The sequence below is a fragment of the Diabrotica virgifera genome, chromosome 9 (genome assembly GCF_917563875.1).
Source record: "Diabrotica virgifera virgifera chromosome 9, PGI_DIABVI_V3a".
Lineage (NCBI taxonomy): Eukaryota > Metazoa > Arthropoda > Insecta > Coleoptera > Chrysomelidae > Diabrotica > Diabrotica virgifera.
Window position 1 is genome coordinate 176,883,218 of NC_065451.1, and position 21,512 is coordinate 176,904,729.

Consider the following 21,512-nt stretch of genomic DNA (forward strand, 5'->3'; position numbering starts at 1 on the left):
AGTGATAAAGATTCTATTATTGGTATTTTCATGCGATATTAAAATTGAGGTATTTAATTCAAAGTTTTGTTTATCCGGTATAATATAGATAGAGCGTCGAAAACTGAAAATGTGAGCGTATTCGTCCTCAGGTGAGCCGCATCGGATAAAAGAGATAGGAGAAGCAAGTTGTAATCGAAGTTCGTCTTTAATTGCTTGCTCTATGAGTGAATTCGGGATCGAAGGGCTCACGTTGGACAGTAGTAGCCTCTTTGCAGGTGTAATAAGTCTGCGAATAGATACTGTTTGATTTCTAACAGTAATGGTCGGATAATTTTGCAGAAGATTATCCACTACGGATAAGGAAGAAAGATATATGCATATACGCTGGTTAGAAATTCGTGAAGCAAAGGTTATTTCTTTAGGGGTAACAATTTCGCCGATTGCCTTGATGTAATCAAATAGCACGACGTCAGGAAGAGCGTTCATAACGATGGCGAAACTTCTACTGGGACATGATATTGCTGTTGTAGGTTTTTTTGGTGTGATTTTTGTTACTGCAGCGAAGCTGGGTTGTACTGTTTGTGATGATGTTTGTGATGTTGTTTGAGATGAGGTTGATGCCATAATTTGATTTTAATATTCTGGATGCCAAAATATTAAATATGTATGGCCAGTAAGTATGTCGATATTTGCTGTTAATTAAAAATCGCCTTACCACTATTTTTGTTGGTAAACACAGCACATTAACTAACTAGTTTTTATATGAAACACTATTAGCAGAGACGATAAGCGAGGAGTACTTTACTCGTTGGCCTCTGAAATGGGAATGAAATTATTATTATTTATTTTTTATTTTTGTAGAATATTGAAATATTAAAATACAACAAAACATAGAGTAAGAAAACAATATATTAGGTGAATATTGGCAGAAATTTTGATGGTAATCAAATTATGTAAATCAAAGCATTACATGCTATTTTGATAGGTTCATTTTAAATTTTCCAAATAGGTAGGTACCTATGTAATTTTTATTAGGATACTGAAACATTTACAATTATTACTTACCTGTCGCTTTTAAAAACTATTTAAAAAGTTACTACAATTATAAACTTGCTGTTTTCTCTGCCATCACAACATTAAAAACTAATACACACAACATTTGTTGATCCATATCTCCAACAATTATTGACAGATGATTTTAACACCCAATACGATCCCGTATAACGTTTGAGCGAATAAATATACTTTCATATATTGAACTAATATATGATATTTCATAATTGACTAATATACTGTCGGTATGCGCATGCGCCAGGGAATGTAAAAAATTCACCCTCATGCCTAAAGAAGTATAACTTCAATAAAAAATCTTTCTTCCCATTTTTTCATATGAGGCACCGTTTTTATGCAAAAAACATCTTAACGTTTACAAGTATTTGAAATAAGTTTCTATGGATATGGAAACTACATCGAATACTTTGTAAGCGTTAAGATTTTTTTTTCACAAAAAAAACGGCGCCTCATATGAAAAAACTGCAAGAAAGATTTTTTATTTTAAATTGAACGAGGACTTAAAAAATAATTTTTAATTTGAAATATCTCAGTGCCGTACTAATTTTTTCTATAAAAAATTTAGACCATTAGCCGTATTACTCGTATACGCGCCAATGGTGAATATAAAATTCTGTAGTTGTATGTCAAAAAATGCACAATAACTACCTCTTAAAACCCACGAAATTTAATTTGCATATTTCAACGAGCTTTAGAGCAACACATAAATCGTCAGTTGTAAGAAAAATTTCAACACCCGGAAACCAAGCATTTGTGAACATATGTTTATAAAGCAAACTGTCGTTATTTTTTCATGCAGAATTACCCCTTAAAGTTTGTCATACTTATTTAAAAGCACCCTGTATTGATGAAACACATGGCTAGTTGTTAAAGTACACTTCGCGTCAAAAAAACTGGTACAACTCTTATAACCGAAAATCGTGTTTTTCAAGTTGTGTAAGTTGATCTTGTCACAAGTGTCATTCCAATTTCTAGGGTAACGTTGCCAGTTCAACGAAAATATTATATCCAACTAGGTAAAAACGGGGCTGTGCGTCAGACCGCATTTTTTAATATACTAAAAACTAAAAAATTGTAATTTTCCGTCATCTCAATTAAGTATCCATACATTGATTCGTGCTTTATTATAATTTATGGAAATATTTCAATTCAAAAACAATGATAGATAATAAATCTTGACATGACTTTAAATTATTATGTTTAATGTCAAATGGAGAGGTGTGATTGGTTTCTCGTAAATTGTAGGACAAAACTGCATTAAGTTGTGTAGAATAAATAAAACATACTGGAAAAATAAAAAAATTAATTTGAAATTAATACAAAATGAATAACTTTTACAGTGAACAAATCGAGGGTTTAGTGTCAAACAACGTTATCTACATTTTTTGTGAAATTGAGATATATCTATAATCGAGTTTACCGTTTTCGACTTCATTTAGTAACAAAAACCTGTAGCTCTATCTGCAGCAGATTACAAAATCCATTAAACGTTAACTACCAATTGTGAAAAAATTGTTCGTGTCAAAAACATCTAAGAGGTGATAACGTTATTTCACAGTGAATTTCGTGATACATCAAAAACAGTTATCGACTGTTAACGTTTATTGACACTAATATTTTAAGCTGTAATTGTAGACAGCGTTATTATTATAATTCGTATTTGTTTGAAAAACGTCATTTTGATACTGGATAGCTAAATAAATTTGTTTATTTTCGATATTGTTCGATTCTACCATCTGATTACTCATTACATGATTACTTGATTACAATAATCTGATTACTCATTACATTTTTTAGTTTTGCCGAAGTTAAAAGAAAACATATATGTTATTTTCTTATTGTCGGTTACGTATATATTTGTCGTAATTATTTAATATTTTGATTTTGTCAGTGTTTAACACAAAAAATGTTTAGTCGTAGCACAAAACTTTGTATGACACGAAGCACTAGCGGGTCGTGGATCTTCTGAGGTAGTCTCTTGCCTTACAAATACAATGAAAAGTGAAGTTACTGGGAAAGACTTCGCTTTTATGTCTGAAAGTTGTTCGGGAAAAAAGTTTCTGTTTGTTGTTGAAACACTAAATATTTCAAAAATCGACCAGTTATTTTTTGAGCCCGGATATTCCCAAATGGAACGTGATATGGTCCATGCCCACATCGAAAACGCGAGTAAAGGCTTGGAAATTTATGATCCATCCATCCATATGGGATGGTATATGTACAGTGATTAAAATGGCTTTAAAGAAATCAAAATACGAAGTAGTTGAAATATATCAGGAAGACATTTTGAATTTTAAAAAACTTCAAATTAAAATGATTAAAAATAAAAAAACTGACATTGAAGGAAATGTTATCAAATGGTTGAACATAGTTTGGCTACAATATACATATTATAAAAGAAGACACTGCACACAGTTATTTAAAATATAATTTTAAATCAGACAACTTTACGAAATTAAAAATACAGAGAAGGCAACTTTGAACATTTTCAATTAACAAACTTGTGCCAAGAAGAAAATATGACAAACCGTTAACGATTAATAATAATAAGTTAAAAGGTTTAGTAGAACTCTGTGAGCAAAAATCAAAGACCAATATCACTTCTTTTACTAGAATCTTCAAGGAAGGGGTGATGATCATAATGAAAATGTTTCAGAAGATGAAGACGTTTAAAGATGGTACCTATAAGTATTTAGACATTTGATAAGTTTAATATTTGTATGTTATTAGAAAAATAAAGTTTTTTATTTAAATACACTTGATAACATTTTTTATAATACAGGGTTAGTGCTGCATTGGATATCCTGAAAATTTTGAAAATATCAGCGAATTTAAGTTAAAAGATATCCTGAAAAAAGGGGAAATATCAGTGAAATTTTCTCAACATTTTAGGGAAATTATATTTTTACATTTTCACCCAGCAGTGCTAACCCTGTAGTAAAACTATTATTATCAGTTGCGACGTTAACGGTTACAAAAAATATATATCGGTAATATCAAAAAGCGTTATCAGGACATTATTAGAAAAAAATTCTATTTTTTTCTCTGTAGAATAACAATAACCTGTAATAATTTTTACCATATGTCAAAGAAACCATAATAATACTATATAAATTTACAGATTTCTATTGTAATGTATTTTGCCTCCGTAATTACAAATTTGTTGGCCGATATTACGTTTCAAAACAGTTTTTCGCATTTTCTGCCACTTTATGTTTTTGTAGTTAACGTTGTTTGATACTAAACCCTCGAAATGTGTAATTTAAATATATATATATTACAATTCGAAATATATACATGTTAAACGTTATTTTTTTGTATTTAAATTTAGTGCAATTCCGTTATCTGTTATGGCAACAACGAAGTGATTCACGAACAATAATTGTCAGTCTGAACACAGGTTTACATTGGGAAAAAAAAGTGTACCAGTTTTATATGACGCGAAGTGTACCTAACTTTTTTATTATCCAGCATAAGCGACTGAATCAAGAAACAAAATGTTCAGAAAACCTGAGGCTATAGTTGGGTTTTAATTTCAGTATTTTATAAATGCTAGAACATTCCACAGGGTGTTGCGAACTTTGAGATAAAAACACAGTTTGATTGGTCAACCCGGTATACAATGAGAATTTACCTGTTTAGCAACAATATTATTACAGCGATATTGTTACAAAATAAAGCTATAACATATGGACAAAATCACTTAAATCGGACAACAGGTTTGGGGAACTTGAGACATCAAAAATGACCCATTTTTAAGGTGTCCGTTTTTTTTGGCCAGGAGTGTAGTTATAAGCTATAACTTAGTCGATGCCATGGCTTTCAATTTGAATTTTAACGCTGACTACAAGGTTGCTCATAAATTTTGTCTTTGAGTTGTTAATTTTAAGACTAATTGATTTTGACGTTTCATAGATGAAATTGATTATTATTATATTATGTAATTACTCTATTTGTTTTAGGATGCTGCAAAAGTATGCAAAGAATTTATTGAGAGAGACTCTGAAGATGTTAATTTTACTGTGATGGCATTGGTTGAGGCCGAGGCTTCTTAAAAATCGAAAAATGATCTGTCTAAAAGCTTATTCTTACTATGATTAAATTTTTGTTTGCAAAATCAGCTGTTACTCATTTCTACGGTGTAGCTTTTGTACGTGCCTTGTTTTTCTATATTATTTTTTGTACTGAAATTGTGATATGAGCATTGGAGCCAAATAAATAAATATTAATCAAATTTTTGTAACATATTAATATTGCGATATTTCTTTAAGGATAGAAAATGTGGAGATCAAAAGAGGTGTCCTGCAGGGATGTATCTCATCCCCACTCCTATTCAATATTTATTCCGAGGAAATATTTAAAAAATGTATGGAAAATGCAAATAAGGGCATAAAAATAAACGGTGAGTTAACCAACAATATAAGATATGCCGATGACACTGTGATCCTTGCCAGTAGCGTAGATGAATTACAACAGGCAATGGAAAGGGCTAATTCAGTTAGTGATGAATACGGCCTGAGCCTCAACTTCAAGAATTCAAAATGGATGCTGATAAGCAAAAAGCAACAACCTGCTCGACAGTTACGGATAAACAACATACTAATTATAGTTCAGAGAAATAAGGAAAAAAAAAATAGCCCGTTGGTGACACAACCCCCTCCAGGCCGAAACGAAATTTTTTGAGTAGTATGGTCATCTATAATATTAACCTATATGTTTCCTGCAGCCGATTTTGATGATATACATAGTTATAAACAAATGAAGATCAAAAAACGGTAAATTTTCGCTTTTTTTCATCTATTACTAAGAAAATAGTCATTTTAAACAAATTTGAGAGTAAGAAACTCATAAACGGTATAAAAAACTTCAATATGGCGTTTGCTTAATATGTCTATCCTTATTGGTTGCTTAGAAAATTGCAAAATAAATCATAAATTTTGAGTCTTTATAAATATTTATAACTTATGTAAAAATTAACTTAGAACCTTCTTATTACACGGAATGCTGAGACTTATGGTGCTTAATTCATACCCTAAATAAATTGGTCAAATAGTTTAAAAGTTATTTAATTTGTTTTTCCCAAATTTATTTTTTTTGCAACACTGTAAGTCAGAAAATGATGAAGCTACAGTAATACTTTGGATAGTTTATGGAAGAAGGAAATTTACAGTATTAATTTAATTAAAAAAAATTACAAAAAATAATTATAAATATTGCAAAATTATTTTGCAAAAACATGTGAATTAAATAAATGGGGGGGCTAACTTTGTCCCTAATTTTCCTAGGACAGTTGTTTTTATTTCTAAATGTGTATAAAAATTCGGTCTTTCTAAATATGAAAAAATAATTTTTCTACAGGTAACGGTTAAAAAGTTATTCTAATTGTTTATAAGTAAGCAAAAAATCGACATGTTTTTTCAAAATAATTTTACACTGTTTAAAATTATTTTTTGTCATTTATTTTTAATAATGGTAATAGTATAAATGTTCTTCTTTCATAAACTGTCCGAAGTATGATTGTAGCCTCATAATTTTCTGACTTGTAGTGTTGCAAAAAAAATGAATTTGGGATAAACAAATTAAATAACTTTTAAACTATTTGACCAATTGCTTTGAAATTTAAAATATAATTTAAGTACAAGAAGTATCAGCATTCCGTGTAATAAGAAGGTTCTAAGTTAATTTTTACATAAGTTATGAATATTTTTAAAAACTCAAAATTTATGATTTATTTTGCAATTTTCTAAGCAACCAATAAGGATGGACATATTCAGCGAATGCCATATTGAAGTTTTTTATACGATTTATGAGTTTCTTACACTCAAATTTGTTTAAAGTGCTTAACTTTTTGGTAATAGACGAAAAAACCGAAAATTTAGCGTTTTTTGATCTTTATTTGTTTATAACTATGTATATCATCAAAATCGGCTGCAGGAAACATATAGGTTATTAATATAGATGTCCATACTACTTAAAAAATTTGGTTTCGGCCTGGAGGGGGATGTGTCACGAGAAAAATCTTATTTCTCTGGACTATTAACCATGTATAATCTTATGTATACCTAGTAGGGTGGGCTGAAAAAACAATTTTTTTTTATTTGATTCGCAATACCTCACAAAAGTTGTTAATTACCTATCTGAGTAAATTTCTGAAAAAAATTTCTAAATAAAAAAATATCTTCCGTTCGCGCATTCCATTCAAACTTTTGAAAAGTTGCGAAAATAATATTGTGAACTAAATTCACTATTATCAAAACTCAATAGGTCCTAATGTTGAATTTAGCGTATGAGAAACCTAAAAAAAAAATAGAAATCAGTAGTTTTTCAACATTAACTGACCGCGCAAATCGTGTAAAACATGGTATTTTTACAACTTTTTGCTTAATTTTGAACAAAACTAGTAATAATAAGTACCGCTTATTTCAATCTCCCACCGAAGCTGCGGTTTGAACAGTTCATATGGTCGTATTCTAAAGTAATAATCGAATGTAAAAAATCGTGTAAAACCGGTTTCCGCCCGGGCGAATTTACTATACGCGGTTGTTACGGAGGTTACTCTAGATCATATGATCTGTTGGGGGAAACCGGTTCTTCCCAACACTCCCCACTCTTCACCCGAGTGTTTCTCTATCTCGTCTAACCTTCCTTCCTCAGTTACCTACTACCTATCGATTACCGAAGTCATATTTGTGAACTGTTTCAAGTTCGTTTTCAACATTTTGTTTTGTTCATCGTGTTAGTGAATTTTGGTAAAAAATGTCGTGTAAAAAAGTCACTACAAGAAAGGATTTTGAATGCCCGATTCTTGGTAATCCTCGAGATTTTCCAAATAATAAACTCCCCAATTACGAAGATGTCTTATTGTGCTGCTTCCAAGTAAGGTATGAGATGTCACTCTACACTAACAACAAAAAAGTGAGCTTTAGTGAAGTAGCTAATACGGTTGCTACAAAGATAATGAATTTGTATTCAAAAGCTTCTATTCCTTCGGTGACCAAAGAAAGAATAGCGCAACTTATTAATAAGTACCATGATAAGTACTACAAAATCAGAAAATCTTACCATCGTGACATAAACAAACCCGATTTCAAAAAAAAGATTGACGAGTTCAAACGTGATTCTGCCTTGCTTTTTGATATGGCTGCGTGTAAATGTCCAATTGTCGTGAACTGCACTTGTAAAAAAACTAAGTTGAGTGAGTGCAAGTGCACGATTTCAATAAACTGTCATTGTGAGAAAGCCAACAAAATTCCAGCTATTGAATTACGATTTATTTATCTACAAAGAAGGTATGGTTTGGGAAAGATTGGATCGTTGGACTTGCAGGAAACACGCGAATTAGCGAAACGGCTTGACAGAAAAACCAAGAACATAGAGCCCCAGCCAAGTACGTCGAGAGGAATAATTAAGGAATCTGACGAAAACGTACAGTTTATAAAGGTCAAAAAAGATTCTGATAGTGATGATGACCTTGACTTATACGACCCTCCAGTGCGGCACCGAGTTGTCAAAAATAAAAAATCATGGCAGATGAGGATCAATCTCAAAACAACATCTCTAGCTAGTGATCGTTTCGGAGTCTCTGATCGAGCCACGGCCGCGATCGCGTCATCTGTCCTTCAAGATTTTGGTATCATTAATGACACATACACTTCCCAAGTTATTGACAAAAATAAAATACGCAGAGGAAAAACTCAAAACGGAAATTTTTTGCAGTGTCAATCGATTAAGGAAGCATTACATGGATTGTACTTTGATGGGAGAAAAGATGAAACCATAGTAATAAAAGAAATTAATTCAAATCGCTTTCGAAAAACTGAGAAAGAAGACCACTATTCCCTCATTCAGGAACCTGGATCAAAATATATTGGCCATGTTTCTCCCTCTTCAGGACTATCCAAAGACATAGCTTCTTCTATAGTTGCCTATTTGGCTAAACAAGGGATTTCCCTTGAAGAACTTGATGTGATTGGGAGTGATGGAACGGTGATTAATACAGGTTGGAAAAAAGGTGTCATTCATCAGATTGAGTTGCATGTTGGAACACCAGTGCAGTGGGCTATTTGTCTGCTGCACTTCAATGAGCTACCGTTCCGCCACCTTTTTCACCACTTGGATGGAGTTACCACAGGGCCAAAATCTTTCAGTGGACCAATTGGGAAAAAACTTGTTGGCTGTGAAAAACTACCGCCGGTCCAATTTGAGCCTGTGGATTGCCCCATACCTATTATAGACAGAAAAGTCCTGAGCAAGGATCAAATGTACCTACTTGACATTTCTGTTGCCATCAATACAGGTACTATTTCAGAAGATTTGGCGGCCCGTGATCCTGGCCCCCCTTTCACATTCAAGGTGGTTGACTGCGGCTAATCGAGTACTCCGACTTTATGTAAGCATGGAAATACCCTCTGAAGAGGTTAAGCAGTTAATACATTTTATTTTAAAATGCTATATGCCTCTGTGGTTCAAAATTAAAACAAGCAAAAAGTTTACAGATGGTCCGAAAATTGTTTTTGAAACCATCAGAACATCACGCTATCTATCTCAAAACTTGCTGCAAGTCATTGACCCTGTGATTGAGCGGAACGCATTTTTCGCTCATCCCGAAAATTTGCTTCTTACAATGAGAGTTGATGAAAGTAGATTCATCAGGGAACTAGGGTTGCGCCGAATTTGGAAAGCACGATCGCTTATGAAGGGAAAGCTAATACGAAATTTCACCACTCCGAGGATAAATTTCGATGCTACAGACTACACCGACATGCTTTTTTGGGACACGTGTAAACTTTCTCCTCCTCCCCTTTTAAGGAGGATCACGGATGAAGAAATTAAACAACTGATACACTCTGGCACCTGATTTTGATGATTTTCCTTGTCACACACAAGCAGTAGAACGGTGTGTAAAGCTCGTTTCTGAAGCTTCAAAAAAAGTGTGTGGAGTAGACGCAAGAGATGGCTTGATAAGAACCACCCTCCTGTCACGGTCCATAAAACTGTTCGTCACTGTTTAATAAAATTGTTTGTTTTTTGTTTAATTATTTTATTTTGTTCTAATTATAGTTATTTGAGTAAGTAAATGTGATTTAAAAAAAATTGGAAAATCGGTCATTTTTGTGAGAAATTGTAATAGTTAACTGCTTTGCGCGAACGTTTAACAATAAAAATTTATTAAATTCGTCGTTTTTTTGTTTTCTTCATGCCTTAAACTCATCATTAGGAGCTATTGCGTTTTCATAATAATACATTTTGTATTTTTAAAAAAATTAAAGAAAACAGCAAATTTTCACAAATTTTTAAAAGTTTGAATGCAATGCGCGAACGGAAAACATTATTTTATTTGGAAATTTTTTTCAGAGTTTTACTCGGACAGGTAATTAACAACTTTTGTGAGGTATTGCGAATAAAAAAAAAACAAAAAGTGTTCTTTTCTTCTTCTTCTTCAGGTGCCATCTCCGCTACGGAGGTTGGCAATCATCATAGCTATTTTAATTTTTGAGGCAGTAGCTCTAAATAGTTGTTTCGAGCTGCATCCAAACCACTCTCTCAGGTTCTTCAACCATGAAATTCGTCTTCTTCCGATGCTTCTTCTGCCATCTATCTTTCCCTGCATTATGAGTCGTAGGATACCATACTTCTCGCCCCGCATCACATGTCCGAGATACTGTAGCTTCTTTTCTTTAATTGTAAGTTCAACTTCCTTTTCTTTACCTATTCTTCTCAGTACTTCATTGTTTGTAACTCTATCTACCCAGGAAACCCTCATAATTTTTCTATAGGTCCACATTTCAAAGGCGTTAAGTCGTCTCATTGTCTCTACATTTAACGTCCATGATTCCACTCCATAGTATAGAACACTGTAGACGTAACATTTTGTTAGGCGTACTTTAAGAGCTAATGTTAAATCTTTGCTACATAGGACCTTTTTCATTTTTATAAAATTAGAACGTGCTTTTTCGATTCTGACTTTTATTTCTGCAGTGTAGTCATTATTTTCTGTTATAAGTGTTCCTAGGTAAGTGTACTTTTTTACTCTTTCGATCTGCTGGCCCTCTACTATCAAGATTTCGTTAGTATTATGGTTGTTTTTATTAATTTTCATAAACTTCGTCTTTTTGATATTGAGAGAGAGTCCGTACTCCCTACTACACCTTACTATTTTACTCATGAGTCTTTGCAGGTCTTGTAAACTATCGGCTATTATTACTGTATCATCTGCATATCTGATGTTGTTAACTAAGACTCCATTTACTCTTATGCCGACTGTTTCATCTTCCAGAGTTTCTCGCATTACCTCTTCAGAATAAGCGTTAAATAATAGAGGTGATAGTATGCAGCCTTGCCTGACTCCTCTCTTTATTTCCATTTCTTCAGATGTTTCTTTTTTAATTCTTACTATTGCTCGCTGATTGTAATAGAGGTGTGTTATTAGTCTTAAATCTCTTTCATCTAGGTTTTTATTTTTTAGGATTTCCATGAGTCGATCATGTTTTACTTTATCAAACGCCTTATTGTAGTCTATAAAACAGACGTAAAGAGGATGGTTAACATCCAAACATCTCTGTGTCAGCACGTTGAAGGAGAATAATGCCTCTCTGGTACCCATACCATTGCGGAACCCATATTGAGTGTCACTAATATCCAGCTCCAGTTTAGAGTGTATTCTGGCGTGGATAATTTTCAATAGAATTTTCAAGGTATGTGACATTAAGCTTATGGTTCGGTAGTCACTGCATTTTTTTGCATTCACCTTCTTTGGCAAACACACAAAGGCTGATGTCAACATTTCTCTAGGGATGATTCCAGTAGTATAGATAGCGTTGAACAGTTCTACTATTATGTCCAGGTTTTTCTCGTTGACCAACTTTATCAGCTCGCTAGGCAATTCATCTGGACCAGCAGATTTATTGGTTTTCATAGAGTTTATTGCCTGACTAACCTCTGATTTGGTTATCTCTGGGCCTACATCTCCCGTTTGGCTATCTATGGATGTACTAGCTTCTCTCTGGTCATGAAATAGTTCCTCGATATACTCTTTCCATCGTCGTAGTTTTCGTTTTGTCTCCATTATAATATTTCCATTTTTGTCGAGCAATATATTTGAGGTTCTTCTATTTCCTATTCCGGCTAGTTCTTTGACTTTTTTATGTAGGTTGAAGTTGTCATATGTGTTTTGCAGTTCTTCTATTTCTTTACATTTTTCAGAGAAGTAGGTTTCTTTAGCCTCCCTAATTTTTCTTCTTATTTGGTTTTGAAGCTGTTTATAGCGGGTCTTATTAATGGTTTTGTTTTTTCTTCTTTCATTCATCAAGTCTAGAATTTCCTCCGTCATCCATTCTTCTTTCTTACATTTGGTTGTAGTAAGTACTTTCTTACTTGGTTCTAATATAGAGGTTTTGAAGAATTGCCACTGCTGTTCTACGTTGCAATTATTTCCTGGGTTTCTGTCTAGATTTGTGTTGATTTCGTGTTTCAGATTTTCTTTTGTTTCTTCTGACTTTAGTTTCTGTATGTTAAGTTTATTGTTGTTGCGGCTTTTTTGCGTCTTTTTTAGTTGAAGTTGAAACCTAGCAATAAGAAGACTGTGATCAGAGGATACGTGTTTTAGTGTTTTTTTAGCCCACCCTAATACCTAGGTACCACCGTAAATGCAAAAAGGGAACAGAAATTATGGCGAGAATAGAGCGAACAGCATTTATTTATTTTATTATCCCGGTTATTTATAGCGTTCTTCGCTTCCGGTTCTCAGTTTCCAGCTTCGTCGGTCGTTCCATTCGCCAGGATGAAGATTCCTTTCCGACATTGCCTTTTGAATGCCGCCTAGCCAGGATTGTTTCGGCCTTCCTCTCTTCCTTTGGCGTCCATTTTAGAATTTGTTTTGGCAGTCTGTCGTCGTCCATTCTTTCTACATTGCCATACCAGATCAGTTGTCTCCTTTGAATGACGTCTATGATGGTTGACTTGACTCACATTATATTTCTGATTTGGTCATTTTGTATTCTTTCAAGCCTTGATTTTCTAGCCGATCTTCTCCAGAAGTCCATTTCCAATGCAAGTAGGCGTTGTTCCAGGGATTTAGTACGTTGCCATGTTTTGGCATCCATAGAGCACTATACTTTTAATGATTGAGTTAAAGATAAGATGTGTTTTCTTTGATTAGATAGTTCTTTTGACCATAGCATCGGGTTTAGGCATCCACCCAGACAAACAAACGACGTTTTTATAATGTAGATAACACGTCATAAAAATGACCAATTGACGTGTTTCTATGACGTAGTACTGACGTTGAAAATCACGTGTATTTGTCTCATCGATTTGACGTCATAATTGTGACGATTTTAAAACGTCAAAAAGATAACAACTTTTACACGTCGCCGTCGGTAAAATCACGTCTGTAATACTTTCAAAAAGTGACCTCTTTCTCTTTCAGATGTTTCAAAATAGTATAAAAAATAGGCTGCTGTATTTCACCAACTTTGTTCAAGATATATGTTGCAAAAGCACTAAACCAGTGGAAACGTAAATGCCACGGTATGGGTATAGACCTCGGGGAGGTTTGTTTATATACCTTACAATTTGCTGATGACCAAGTCATCATAGCTAATGATAAAGACGACCTACAGTATATGGCAAGAAAACTAAAGGAGGAATATGAACAGTGGGGCTTGGAAATTAATGTGGAAAAAACTAAATACCTACCCATAGGAGCTGAGTTATCCAATATCGAACTAGAGGATAATGAACAAATCACATCCTGTAGTGAATACACTTACCTGGGAGTAATCTTCGATAGAACGGGAAAAGACGATGGGGAAATAAAGAAAAGGGTAACACAAGCTAGAAGAACAATTGGCTGTCTAAATGGAATACTTTGGAGCTCCGAAATAGGAATACAGCGAAAATACAATATCTATGAAACACTTATTAAAAGCAGCCTACTTTACGGAGCAGAAACTTGGAGAATAACCGAGAACAACAGGAAAAAATTAGACGCTGTAGAAATGGATGTGTTTAGAAGATCGTTAGGTATATCCCGTAGGGAAAGAGTTCGAAATGAGGAAGTAAGACGACGAATTGGAATAGATGGTTACTTAACAACATACATTGAGAGGAAACAGTTGATTTGGTATGGTCATGTTCAAAGAATGGAAGACACAAGATTGCCCAAAAAATCATGCAGTGGGTACCACCAAACCGCAAAAAACGAGGAAGACCCAAAAAGACATGGAAAGAAGGGGTAACCAAAGCAATGAGTACAAGGGATCTTAGAGATGGCCAATGGGATGATAGAAGGACGTGGAAGTTAGGCATCGGACAACGTCGAAAGACGTTCTAAAACCGATACATACATACATACATAAAAAAGAGGTAACATAAAAATGTAGGCTAAAAATTAATTTAATTAAACTCGATAACACATAATTAGTTCATTAACAGAAAATAAACATAACCTCAAATAGTTGACAAGAAGAATTACTGCATTAAACTAACTCACTGAGCAAAAGCGAATAAAAATCTCTTAATTAACACGTTTTTTCAACTAAATATCTCAATGAAACATCTTATTTTATCACACAAGACACAAAGAACGTAAACAATAAATGAGAAATTTCTTATGAACAACGTTATAGGTAAACTAAATTGTTTGAAGTCAAAACAAACAAGCTTTTTAAGCTCCTCACAATTTTGTGACGTCAGACTTAGGCTGTCTCAAATGAAAACGTATTTTAACGTCATTAATCTTACGTATTTAAAATCACCTACAAAAGACGTCTATATGACGTGATTGATGTTCAAACACGTGTATATATTCAACCAAAACTGACGTTTCCTCGATGTTATATGACGTCACGGTTGCCTGGGCAATTACCCTTTTTCCTTTCACGATCCTTTGCTCTATCTCTTTTTCGGCAACAGCATTTAACAATATGAAAAAGCTTCTCATAAGCAAAGATTTATCTCTTACCCTAAACCCATGATACTATGACCTATGACAAGAAGATAAATCAACGCGCAGGATGGTCTTGCATCCCTATCGCTCACTGTGACGTAAACCAGAGACAACTATACAGAGAATTCTTTATTTGTGTTCATGTTCATTCGTGTTAATACAATAGTTATCTCTCACGTGTTGCTTCAAAACGTATTGAATGAGATTTTTGTGTATTCGTTTATGTAGTAAATACTTTTATATTATATAGTTACATAAATTTTGTGGTGAAAACGTTCAGTTTACTGTGTTAATATCACCTAATTTGTTTATCGAACGCAAGTTGCTCTCGGCTATCTGTTCCTACTTTATAAAGAAGACTAATTTTTGTTTACCATGTATTGTGCAGTGGTGGGTTGTTTAAACAATAACAATAAAAAAAGTAAAACTTTTTCGAAGTGTCGTTTTTTCGTATTTCCTAGAGACAAACACATACGTAAAGTGTGGGTCTCCAAGTGTTTTCAGTGAGCCAAATTTAATGTCGATACCGCGAGAATAATATGCTCAAAACATTTTACAGAGGTTGACTATTGTTTAAAAGAAAAACTATTGGGATTACCTGACAACAAGTGGAAGTTAAGAAATGATGCAATACTTTCTCTTCATTTAATAAAGACCCCAAGTGCTAAAACATCGATTGAAAATACACGCAAAAGAAGAATAGAGATAAGAAATGTATTAAAAAACATGTAAGTATTTTGATTTTATACACAATTTAACGACAGATAAAATGTTTCTATAGATACTAATGGCCATTTTAATAGAACTCTGAATTCGAAGTAACACTTTATTTTTGATAGCTCTATAAATAACTTATTTTTTACTACGAATATGGTAATGGAATGTCTTCTTTGTATATTTAACTTTTATTACAGAGAAAACACAAAAGAACTACAACCTGAAATGTCAAATGTGTTAGATGATTGCACAACAAGCAGTAGAAGAAACTTGCGACACAAAATTTAAGGATATCGCTACTCAAACTGTAATGTAAATTACAGATGTAATGTAAATTAAAGAGAAAAAACCTATTTTTAAAATCTACAAATTTACATAATACATATTTTTTATGATCTACATACTAAAAAATTATTTAATTTCAGTGAAAAAGACATAGTCAAAAAAGCTATTAAACAAACAAATAATTTGCAAACTGAAAATAAAAAATTGATTGAACTTCTTAGTAGAGAGAAGGAGGAAAAAAGTGCAGTTGAAAGAATTTTTACTAAAGGGCAGTTAAAAAAATTAAAAACTAAAAAAAAATTGAGTGGTCAATTGAAGATATTGCTTCAGCCATTACTTTGCACGCTGTAGGGGCAAGATTGTATCGTTTATTAAGAAAAAGAGGCTACCCCCTTCCAGCTGTAGGAACGTTAAGACCATTGGATGCCGGATGCTAACGATAAATCGTTTACCTGGGTAAACCACCCACGTTTCTGAGGGTTGTTTACTAAAACCAACCCTGGAATTTGTAACTAAATGTAGTGAAATGGAACATATTTTTCGTACTTATAATCGCAGTACATAAAAAAATTAGTAAACATTATCTGAAAAACTTATTAGAAGCCGCAAAACAAGTAAATCTCAGTGACGACGTAAAAATTATTTTTTTAGATGTAAAATGTATCTTATGTAAAATAAGGATGCTAAATAAAAATATTAAAGATAATTATAATATCCGCAAGAGAAAAATCATAAAAATTGTCAAATAATATCATAAATAAATAAATAATAATAAATAATATTCATACAGTCTGAAGTATGACACGATTTTCGTTTATTTTTCAAATTATTTACGTTTTACCGGCTTTGTATGATATTTAATTTATGTCTTATAGCTTTATTTATTTTGTTTGTAATGTACTCAATCAAATCGTACATTCATATATTTATATAATTAATTTTACAAATTAATTATGCATTTTCAAACCACGTATTCACATAAAGTAACTAGTTATGAATTCTTAGTGCAACATATGGCATCAAGGGCCACTCACCGTTCACAGTTCAAGTTTCAAGTATTCATTTATAGTAATGAAACAGCGTTGCCATATGATTCATCGTCAAAATAAGATACACACGAGTTCCCTGGTTTAGTCTCGCAGTGACGTCATGCGCCAGTCGATTGAATTTAGAATTGCAAGTGTGCATATCTTCCTGTCATAGTATCATGCCCTAAACCTACGTCTAGTTCAATGCTATATTTTTTCAATCTTACTATATGGTGTGGATGCCTGGACGCTGACAGAGACGCTCAGGAAAAACTTCGAAAGTTGGGTGTACCGACGCATTATTCGTATATCCTGGACCGAACATATCACCAACATAAAGGTAATCTACAGAATTGGAAAAGAGAAAGAAATCGTGAGCACAATTAAACAAAAAAAAACTTGAATATCTAGGCCACAGGCAGGAAAACTAAGCGAGGACCAGGCAGGAGAAGACACTCGTGGCTCCAGAGATCTGAGGAAATGGTTCGGGCTCACATAAGTGGCATAAGCCAGATCAGAATGGCCATGTTAATAGCCAACGTTCGCAACGGACATAGCACTTGAAGACGAAGGATAGAAAATGTTGACCTACAAAAAGTAATAAACCTACTCAGAACCACATACAAAAAGATCCAACATCGGCGGAAAAGGTATTATAAGACAGAACCAAATATACCAAGATGCTTGAAAACTGATAGCAAAAATATATCAAGGAGAATAGTACGAACACGATAGACCACAACTAGATAGGTAGTGCACAGTATCGGTAAAACTTTGTGCATATTGCGAAAATTAAACTGTAAGCCCAGCCGCACACCAAAGAAACATGAAACGTAAATTACGTTTCATGGAAATAAAACAGTGCTAAACAAATAAACGTCCACCCATTTATGAAACTCCGAAAATAAAAATGTGTCATGAGCATGAATCACACTCGTTTCATTGGTAGGCGGACTTTGAGATTTGTTTAGCAGTGTTTTAGGTTCATGAAACATGTTTTTCGTTTCATGTTTCATGTTTTTCGTTTCATGTTTCTTTGGTGTGCGGCTGGGCTTAGAACTACAAATATTGAGGTGAAACAGTGAGAGTGATTATTCTGTTTTAGTGGGAGTAATTAGAAATATTACACATGAAAATGCTGCTCTACATAATACCGGATCTCCACTTATATTTCCCCCATTTTAACTGCCTATAACTTCTAAACGGCTCAAGATAGAAATATGCGGTTTTCGCTGAAATGTTTTATTTTAGAAAAAGTTTTGTTTGAATGTTTGAACAACTATACAATGTTCCACGTTAAGAATAGAACATTGCGCTTATGAAGATCGGTGTTGCCAAACCTCTCGGACATGGGTGGCTACTCGACTGCCGATATGCGATTCATTCTATCGAGTATGGCATGGCATCGGCGCGCTTCTATTGTTCATAAGAAATACATGGGGCTATCTCCGCAATGTTCTATTCTTAACGTGGAACGCTGTATAGATCCAGATAAAGAGATAAAATGTAGAATCGAGATAGCCCGCACATTTTTAAAAATAAGGTTATTCTTTTGTAATCGTAACTTGCAACTTCAACTTTGAAAGCGTATTATTAAATGTTACATTTCTCTTATATGGTGTTGAATCATGGGCATTAAAAATAGCCAACATTAATCGTTTGGAGGCCTTTGAAATATGACTGCACAGACGTACACTAAAAATATCTTGGACTGCTATGCTGACAAATGTGGCAGCATTAAGAGAGCAAATGCTACTCGCGAGCTGTTTGATAATATCAATTGTAGAAAGATGGCCTATTTTGGACATGTAGTAAGGGGAGACCGATATAATATTCCTTCTTGTTATGATAGGTAAAATCGAAGGACGCAGAGGAATTGGTAGAAAACAGGCCTCTTGGTTGAAGAATATCAGGGAGAGGGCAGGCATAAAGAAAGCAGAGCAACTACTTAGAATAGCTCGAGGCAGAGATAGTTTCGCCTCGTCATGTTAATCGCCAACGTCAAGGGAACTTGATGGGGCACGTTAAGAAGAAGAAGAGAAGAGGGCAATCTTAACACATTAAACGTATAACCTCGTCTACTATAACATGTAACGATAGTAATCCTGAGGAAATGAAATGTTTTCATTCGTAAACCATTCTTTTATTATACCGGGTGTTCACTTATATTTTCCTCCATTTTAACTGCTTATAACTTATAAACGGCTCAAGATAGAAATAGGCGGTTTTCGCTGAAACCGCAGCGAACTTTTATTTTAGTAAAAGTTTTGTTTGAATGAATTGAATTTTTCATATCACTTTCAATTACGAAAAAAAAAATGGCAAATTTTACTTAATGGAACGTGCAGTATATTTTTTTGTAAATTGACAGAAGGGTCATTCATTCACCTATCCGGCGATATAAAGTTTTTTTAAGTCAGTTGTCAAATGACTGCGTAATTAATTTTTAAAATGAGAGATGCAACGTGGAAATTACATACAGTTGAGTCCCTGAATCTTTACGCGTGCGTCATCATTTAAAGCATACGAAATAAGTCGATGATAAGTCGGAAATTGAAATTTACTAAACGCAACAGCAAGTGACAGTAAGTGACTTGCTGTTGCGTTTAGTAAATTTCAATATCCGACTTATTTCGTATGCTTTAAATGATGACGCACGGGTAGCTAAATAATAACATGATTAAAATAACTGAGCAAATTAATATTCTGTTATGTGATTTCCACATTGCATCCATCATTTTAAAAATTAATTACTCGGCCATTTGACGACAGATTTTAAAAAACTTTATATAGGATAGGTGAATGACCGTTCTTTCAATTTACAAAAAAATATACTGGGTGTTTTCTTAAAAAAAGTCAACAAAACTGGGCACTCTTTGAATTATATGACCATCAACATAAACCGTGAATCCTGATGTGCTAAACGGCAAAATACCATGTATTTTGTTTTTGAACAGTTTATGTTTAGGCCAAACTCTCTTCCCACTGTGTCAATGGCATTTAAAAGGCATTGCAATCCATTCATGTCATCACTTAAAATAACTGTATCATCTCCATATCTGATTGTATTTATCAGGATTCCATTAACTTTCACGCCCCATTCCAAATTATGTAGCGCTTCTTTAAATATTCTATTTGAATATAAATTGAATAACAGTGGGGACAGTATACAACACTCTCTGACACCTCTTTGAATTTTACATATTTCTGTTGATTTTACATCTATGCAAGCCGTCGCTGTTTGACGCCAGTATAATTTTTCTATGATTCGTACGTCTGGATTGTCAAGTCCTGTATCCTTTAATATTGTAATTAAGTTATAATGCTCTACACCAGGGGTCACCAATTAGTTTCCCTGAGGGTCCGTTTCGAAAACCTATGACACACTTCCGGGGTCCGGATTTATACTGCCTGTGTCTGGCTGTTCTGATTCGGATTCTTTGCGGATTCTTGTTAAAAAATATCCCCTATAAACAATTCAGAAGGGTACCGGTCGACATTTTTGGGCAGAAATTGTTGTAACATTTTTTTTAACAAATTCAAAACATCACCTTTTTGCCCGGTAAAATATGTTTTAGCATTTTTGGGTCATCTTAAACAAAAAAGATCTGTCATTTTATTAAAACTTCAAGCAGCAAGAGCTTCAAGAGTTTTGAAAACTATTAACTTTTCAGAAATATGACAAGAGACCTTTTTTGTTTATAATTACCCACGAAACCTAAAAATGCATTTTTCGAGACAAAAAAGTAATTTTGAATTTGCTTAAAAAAATTGTTTCACCCGGCACCCTTCTGATTTGTTTAAAGGGGACATTTTTGAACAGGAATCCGCAAAGAAATCGAGTCAGAAAGATTTTTCATACCAAAGTGTCCTCACACATGGACTAATATGGAAAGGAAAACTAATAATATCTGATTGTTTTTTGGTTATTGCATACTTTTCTCTAAGTTTTCCTGGTACAATAAATAAAATATAAATTCATTGTGTATTGTTTTGATTTTATTATCAGTATATTTTGAAAACAGTAGCATTATAAATTGTTACTGGGAATATTTTAAAAGTTAGGAATTTATATTTTGAATGTAATGAAGTTTTTAGACATCTTCAATTTTGTAGAAAGGAAACTGAGGAATTTAAAATAAATAATCATAGTACAAAATGGTACTATGGTTAAGATGTTATCTTTTCTACATTAGTTTCAATGCAAGGTGTTTGTTGCAAACTTATTAAATCTGAAAATTATTTTAATTAAATGCACATCTGAAAAGTACTCCTACTTAACGTATAGTAATGAATATGCACATGACAATTTTATATTACAGTTTACTTAATTTCAAAATTAATGATTAGTAAGAATAACAATAAGGGGGAAAACTCTTTACAAAATTAAATTATCAAAGAGAAAAATGACTTTTTTTTATGTACAACCTGTCTGAAGTTTGGAGTGAGTTTATTGCAACTGAGTCTCATTAGGGAGTTGA

At 33.3% G+C, this 21,512-nt stretch overlaps 1 protein-coding gene across 2 annotated transcripts in view; it reads left to right on the forward strand.

Annotated features, from left to right (window-relative positions):
• LOC114333143 (ubiquitin carboxyl-terminal hydrolase) overlaps positions 1-5,287 on the forward strand; it is a 35,736-nt gene extending 30,449 nt beyond the window's left edge. For both annotated transcript variants that reach the window (XM_050661364.1, XM_050661365.1), the window contains exon 6: positions 5,016-5,287. In XM_050661364.1, coding sequence (XP_050517321.1) covers positions 5,016-5,108 — 93 coding nt within the window. In that variant the 3' untranslated portion in view covers positions 5,109-5,287. The remainder of the gene's footprint in view (positions 1-5,015) is intronic.
• Positions 5,288-21,512: the final 16,225 nt, after the last annotated feature.